Here is a 7,466-nt window from a genome sequence, read left to right on the forward strand (position 1 = left end):
GCCTTTAGGCAAGTGAGCTGTCACACACAGAACCACAGTTTATGCGCCAGTTTAAGCATTATAATCACAGCAGTTGTTGCTCAGCTAACTATTATTTTACACAATGAGTTTGATCCGTTTACTAAAATTAAAGAATTTTTTCTGTCATATCAAGTTTTCTATTTGGGAGATTTTTCCATTTCACAGCAGGATATTTGCAGTAGTGATGTGTCTCTTGGTGTGTTATAGAATGTAACTCTTTTAGTCAACAGGAAACACCAAAATAGCAAAGCAAGGACTTTCACTTAGATTCTATTAGAACAGTTGCTGTAGTTACACAAATTTTCATCACAGATTAACAAAATTTTCAGTGCTGAAATCATGAGCTATGGATATAAGTAAACATTCTTCCCTCAAAGGCATCTCTTCTGGAATATTAATAATGAAAATGATCCCTATACATGCGTTAATCAAAATAGATCAGATAATTATCTATACTGTACAATAGAAAACAAAATTATATAAGTATCTAATTTCTTAACACTTGTGTTGAGTTTTCAGCTAGCGTGTAGGGGAAAAACAGAATAACTGAAATTCTTCGATGACTTTTGGTATTTGAAGATGTTTGAAAGACCTGAAGATTTCCAGTGAATACTTTCTGGAGGCACCAGTGAATGTCAGGGTGTCCCAATGCACCACACAAAGAGCGGTTTTGGTTCCTAACAAAAGTGCGTAATGCTACATATTACCATAGATTGCGCACATCACACACACACATACGCAAACATACACAGATTTAATAACTTAATTTAACGACGAAGCAATTTTGTGGCATCTATTCGGTTCCTACCTGTGACATGACCGGACACATTTCCAGGCGGGACCAGGCTTACTTCCGTTTGTCATTCAACGAGGCGACGGGTCCTCGCAACGGTCTGTTTCTTCTCAGCCCTTTAAACATAGTAAGTTCTGAACTGAAACTCTTTGTCTTACAGGTGCTGACATATTATTAAACTGTCCAGCTTCTGAAAACGAGCTTCGTGTTTGTCCTCGACATAGAGAAACTGTCCTGCAGCCTGTTGGCTCGATGTAGCGGCGTGTCTGCACCAGTGAAGGGACTGTAGCTTAGCCAGCTAATGACAGATTCATTATGTCCCAAACGACAGACGCGACTTCATAGCTCCATAAATATGAATTATAAACACACGTTAAACGTTTTACTCCATGGCATACGTGTAAATGTGTCATGTCACGAAGCTGTCGATAAGGTGTCATTATACGGAAATTGTATCACATATTACAAATAACAGTTGGTTAAGAGAAAGTATGAGTACCACATCAAGTTTAAGTTTTACATAGTGTTGAAACAATAACTTACATAGTTACTTAGTCAATCATAAAATGTACCAACGATATAAATAACTGATAATCAATGATGCTAGTAAGCAAGCTCATTGAGACACTCTAGTTTTAGGTAAGGTGAAGATATGGAGCTATTTACTCTGTTTTATATCATTTTAAATTGAAATATAATAGGATTCCATTGTAATTTATGGTAAGAACTTGTGGTTGCAGATACTATTTTCTATTGGACTTGTCAGGACACTGGGAAAAATTAACATTTAGATATTTTGTTTGTCTGTGGTATGTATTGCAAATAAGGAAATGGAGGAATATTCACCAGAAAATTTGTAAGTCTGTTCTTAATTGGGGTGATATTGTGGCAGAGGGCATCTGCATCAAAAATATAAAAATGATCACTTTGTGCATTATGCTTCGGATAAGATTCAGACCTGGCTTTGTACTTGTGCACAGTTTTGTGGGGCTGATTTAAATGGTCAAACTTGTTAAATTTGTGCCTCAAGTGGTGGCGACAGTGGTTTGTTTTTGCAATCTGCCTTTTCTCTGTGTCTCTTTCACTCCTTGCTCATTTTGTTGTGCACACATGTAGCCTTCATGTCAGCAAGCTCTATGTTTTGTAAATGAAATTTGAAAACTAGATCTCTGTGTATCCACTAAGCCTTAACCTGAAGTAAATAGTTTTCTGTTGTAGATTTGACATGGGAAATTATAATCATGCAGGTTTTGTTTTCGTATCAAGCAGCAAAAAATAGTTGTAGCATGTTGTGTTTGAATTAATTTGCTTTACTTCACTTTGCAATTCCTATGTTGTGACCGCTTACTGTAAGCACACTGCAGTGTCAATGCTTAAACAGTGTCTTGTACAGCTATTATTTTTAACATAATAATGACTGCTTATTGATTAACGCACTAAGCCTCTCTTTCTCTCTGTCTCTATTTCATTACAGGGAGCTGAATTTTGTGACCAGACATCATGACACTGTTTCACTTTGGAAACTGCTTTGCTTTGGCGTATTTCCCTTATTTTATAACCTACAAGTGCAGTGGCCTGTAAGTGTTTGTTTGCATTGTGGATTGAATGTGAAATGATGCTTGACTGATTTCCACATTTCCAGTCACATAAAAGTACATGTGGAGGAAATGATTGGCTGCTTCATTATAGAAAACTACTGTCTTGTGCTCCTTTTGACATGACTGTTTCATGGAGTCCTGCATTGTAGCAACATATGCTTGAAGTCTCTGATAGTAATCTCCTTAGTAATGTTAAGGGTTTGGGAGTGGGTCTGCATAATCCTCTTAAATCTGTGTAGTGTGGTTTTGAATTTGGCACTGATGAAACAGACATTCTTTCTGACTATTGTCGTGCACATTTTATAGAGTTGCATCACAAAACAGAAATTTCTGCCTTCTTTATCTGACTGATACTAAACTGACATATCCTGAATTCTGCTTTTGACAGTCTTACCTTTTAAATCTGTGTGTTTAATGTTTAGTTCAGAGTACAATGCCTTCTGGAGATGTGTCCAGGCAGGAGCAACGTACCTGTTTGTCCAGCTCTGTAAGGTGAGAGAGTGTTTCTAGATTTTAAATGGTCTGTCCAGTGCCTGGATATGAAATAAAAAAACAACATAAATAACAGCAGAATAAGCACAAATGTCAGTATCTGCTCTGTGTTTGAGTGTAACCTGTATTTTCTTTTGTTTTTGTGCTTCGACAGATGCTGTTCTTAGCTACGTTTTTTCCCACATGGGAAGGAGGAGCAGGCGTTTATGACTTTGTAGGAGTAAGTGTTGCAACTTCATCATGGTAACAACATCAGAAAAGAAGATTATCTTTTGTGTAATTGCAAAGCAAGGAAGCCACTAGAATACGAGCTTGAAGCTGGGGTGTGTGTTGTTTTGTCTTCTAGGAATTTATGAAGGCCACAGTGGACCTAGCAGACCTGCTGGGTCTCCATCTGGTGATGTCTCGTAATGCTGGTAAAGGAGAGTACAAGATCATGGTGGCTGCCATGGGCTGGGCCACAGCAGAGCTCGTGATGTCGAGGTGAGCAGTAGTACTGTTCCTTCAGAAGAAACATGCACAAAACTTGTCAAATTATTCCACATACAGTATCTAAACAAAGAAGCTTACTGTTTGTATCCTATTTTACTTCTTCAGATGTCTGCCTCTGTGGGTGGGGGCCAGAGGGATTGAGTTTGACTGGAAATACATCCAGATGAGCTTTGACTCTAACATTAGTTTGGTGAGTAGCTTCTCGTCGTTTTCGATATTCACAGTCCTCACATTGTTGTTGATAGCAGTGAGGTACAGTGGAGATCGAGCAGTATGGGTTTTTCAGGGACGATACCAGTGTTGATTATTGGTAATCAAGAAAACCTGACAGCTGATACTTGGAACGATAGATATTATATGAAATGTTTTAACAGCATGTGACAGCAGAGAACCTGTCATTTATAAATAGGCTTCGTCATTAATATGGATGACTATAACTGAATATGTCAAATAGAAATAGGAGTGATGAATTTAGGACGCTCTCCTCTGTTTATGTTGGATTAATCAGTTTGTCTCCTGCAGTTACGTCTGCTGTTCTTCTCTATTTTCTTAATCTTTCCCTGTCCTATCACTTTTGTTGTCCACCAAGGTCCATATCTTAAAGCATTAGTAATTATTGTGTTGCAGTCAGTTTCAGGTTAACATGTTGCAGCCTTCTACCTTAGCCGCTAGCTGTTACCCAGCATGAGAGAAGCTAATTTCCTGGTTTGTGGCAACAGCTTGTGTTCAGATTTTTGCAGTCTCTGCTTTAGACAGACAGAGAGAGGAGCCTGCATCATTTAATTTATCAATGAAAATAATCATTTGCCAATAAAAATGCAGAAAATCAGAAATATGGCAGAAATCGGCCACAATAGTCAGTCAGGCTACCCCTAATGTATGGAATAGATTACGATAAAATAATTAGCTCTTATCTTTATGAACTAACTCTCACTGTACTTTGTCTCATCAGAAATGTTCTAGTGTCTCTGTAACGTGAATGTTTAGATGATGGTACCTGTTTATGCAATAAATACAAGTTAAAACCAGCAGTTCTCTCTTTGTGTATAGGTCCATTACATCGCCATGGCAGCAGTGGTGTGGATGTTTACACGATATGACCTTCCTAAGAGCTTCAGGCTACCTGTCACTGTGCTGCTGGCTCTGTGTGTCTATAAAGCCTTCTTAATGGAGTAAGTCTGCTGTTTTTACACTCGCTCACATGTTCACAGCAATCATATACACACCAACACATATGCTGCCAAGAGAGAAAAACTCATAACAGCTTGTCTCATTTAATATAACTGAAGATTCTAAGGTGAAAATCCACTTCTGCCCATTTGAATTTCTGTGCTGTGGCTGCAGTTTATTTTCCAAACCAGAGGATGGCGCTAGAAAAACACTGCAACTAGAGTGCCTGTATAATGATATAATCATTATATAGGCACTCTAACTGCAACTAAACAAAATGTAATAATAGTTTTATTTCAACAGAGAGCTGACAAGCAGTTAGAGGGCCACATTAAATCTGGTAATTGCAGAACACATAAGAACGTGAATAAGAGAAAGACATCAGAGCATAACTGAATATAAACTGGCAACTTCAGAGCAACTTTTCCTAACTATTTCTGCACATGCCCTATGTATGTCTGATTTCCTTGTTTATTGTGGTGCCGGTCATGTGGGTCAAGTTAACTATCTGAGCCCAGGATTAAAAATATGCAAACTGAAGCAACATTTTTTTTCCACTTATGAAACAAGCTTTCTGAATATCTGAGCTCTGCTAAAACTGTCAGCTCAGGGTCGGAGCTTTTCAATAAATTTAGTGTTTTTTGTTTTAAATATCTTTACTGTTTCTGTGTTTATTGTACTTTTATATGCAGTTTTAGTGTAGTTTTTTTTGTGGTGCTATACACATAAACTTACCTCATCTTGTATTTTGCTTGATAAAAATGTATAAATTGTATTAATTGAAAGGCCACAAAAATGTCTAAAATGTGTTTATATGTTTGCATAAAGAATGCAAAGCAAATGAATAAGATGACTTCATTTGATTTAATTTCCATTCTGTGAAAGAGTTCATTATGGTACTAGTGTGAGAGGACCATGTTGTTTGAGCAGATATCTGATATATTTTGGAATTAAGTCAGTCTTTAACCATTGATAGATTTATCATCATTGTTTTCTTTTGTTCTGTAATAATATTACTCACATTATGCTTCTCTCTGTTGTGTCCTCAGGTTGTTTGTTCACGTCTTCCTGTTGGGCAGTTGGACAGTGTTGCTGGTGAAAGCTGTGCTGACTGGTGCCATCTCTCTCTGCTCACTCTTCCTCTTTGTCACTCTGGTTCACAGCAACTAATCAAACCTCAGCACCCTGGGACAAGCCTTTGACAGTCTTTTTTGGTCCAGATTGGTCCAGGGATGTCGTAGATCAGAAGCTGACCTCAGATACCATATCAGTCACCTCATATGACCATACGACATTAAAGACAGCTGAAAAATAATTATGAATATTGGGTGGTTGAACTGGTTTGACTGGTGCAGAGGTTGTAACTACCAGCTGGCACACTCACCAGTTCTTCCAGTTTTGATCAGTGTCTATGGACTCATGATGGGACACTCAGAGGTGAAGCTTTGTCTGCTTTCAGACCAGTTTAAACTGTAGAATGAGTGGTGACATCAGGAGGCTTCTGTAATGTGATTGGCTTACCAAAGCTGTGTTTGTTTCATGTGAATTTTGTATCAGATTGACCACAAGTTAATTAAGACTTCATCAATTACAGATTTCTTTTTATATGTTATCCAGTGAGCCAGATTGATGCTTAGATTAGAGAGTAAAGAGAATCAATAACAATGAATGACAGCGACAGGCCCTTTATAGTTTGTGTGACCACAAATAAATCAATTTATTTATATTCAAGTAAATATTACAAGTAGTTAAAACATAAATGTTGGACTTTTGTCCTCATGAATGGAAAACGATTTAAGGACTAACTAAGAAATCTTAACAATCCGTAATGAACTGAGATCTACTTTGCATTTGGACCATATTATATTGACTTTTACACATCTGTGAATTTGACAGAAATAAATGTGTTTGTATTGTCTTCTTTTACTGTCATTGTTTTGATTGATCAGACTGTGAAGTATTAGTTTTATGGCGAGTGATCAGCAATATTTAGGAACTTATGTTGTTTTCATAAAGGCTGCATAGTAGTGTGGCGGTTCACACTTTCACCTTGCAGCAAGAAGATCCCTGGTTTGCGTCCCGGCTTTCCTGAGGCTAACAGTCAACCTTACTTTAGCCCCATGTCAGAGAAGGTTCTGACGAGCTTCAGAAAGACGCCTGTGAACCGCATGTTACACATTAAATTCATCTTGATCTGTAATCAATGATGTTCTTGTTCTGTGACATACATTGAGACCTTTTTTAAATAACGCTGGAATAACCGTGAATCAAACTATATCATATTATACTACACGTTTTGTCACAGTGGTTAGTGTGTAGTCAAGTAGATTAAATGTGGTTTCACTTTTCATTGCGCCGTGGGTTCGAATCCACCAGCGGTAAATACTTGGAAATATCTGATTTTCTTTCTTCTTTCACCCTCAAAGTGCAGTCAACACGTAACAGGAATAGGCACAGATTGTCTTAAAATAAGCAGGACACAACAGCCACAGTTTTCCATAAAGAATACCTTCCTTTTACCAGCGGTCCAATCTGATCATGATGATAATCCAAAGGTGATGCCAAATGATGAGATAACTATTTTGTGTACAAGCTCATTTGTGTCTTCTCCCTTATTTAAATGTAGGGCACAGTAGCACTATCATCTCTAATAAAAATGACATCTCCTCTATAGGCCTACATGTTTTTTTCTGCTTTTTTATTCAAAGTTTGAGTGTTTGATGAAACATCTCCACATGAAGTTGCCCCTTTTTTCCAAAGTATTCCTACTTTGGTTTTAGGTGTTACCTGCTGCTTTATTCATCTATGGTGGATATATATTTGTCAGATCAAGAACATGAATTAGGCCTACCAGAGTAAAAAGTGAAAACCGCCATCACATTACACAAACCAGGCTATGT

General features: G+C 37.6%; 1 protein-coding gene across 1 annotated transcript; it reads left to right on the forward strand.

Annotated features, from left to right (window-relative positions):
* The first annotated feature begins 821 nt into the window (after positions 1-821).
* On the forward strand, positions 822-6,484 carry tmem147 (transmembrane protein 147). The gene is made up of 8 exons (XM_022216309.2): positions 822-941; positions 2,289-2,391; positions 2,835-2,904; positions 3,059-3,124; positions 3,251-3,387; positions 3,502-3,586; positions 4,447-4,568; positions 5,616-6,484. The coding sequence occupies exons 2-8, from the start codon at positions 2,315-2,317 to the stop codon at positions 5,734-5,736; spliced, it is 678 nt and encodes a 225-aa protein (XP_022072001.1). The 5' UTR covers positions 822-941; positions 2,289-2,314; the 3' UTR covers positions 5,737-6,484.
* Positions 6,485-7,466: the final 982 nt, after the last annotated feature.

The sequence above is a fragment of the Acanthochromis polyacanthus genome, chromosome 12 (genome assembly GCF_021347895.1).
Source record: "Acanthochromis polyacanthus isolate Apoly-LR-REF ecotype Palm Island chromosome 12, KAUST_Apoly_ChrSc, whole genome shotgun sequence".
NCBI lineage: Eukaryota > Metazoa > Chordata > Actinopteri > Pomacentridae > Acanthochromis > Acanthochromis polyacanthus.

Excerpts from the sequence above, each read along its gene's own strand:
- tmem147 (XM_022216309.2), top strand. The coding sequence starts at position 2,315 with ATGACACTGTTTCACTTTGGAAACTGCTTTGCTTTGGCGTATTTCCCT. Across the intron at positions 2,392-2,834 it reads ACCTACAAGTGCAGTGGCCT|TTCAGAGTACAATGCCTTCT; the intron begins GTAAGTGTTTGT and ends TTTAATGTTTAG. Across the intron at positions 3,125-3,250 it reads GCGTTTATGACTTTGTAGGA|GAATTTATGAAGGCCACAGT; the intron begins GTAAGTGTTGCA and ends TTTGTCTTCTAG.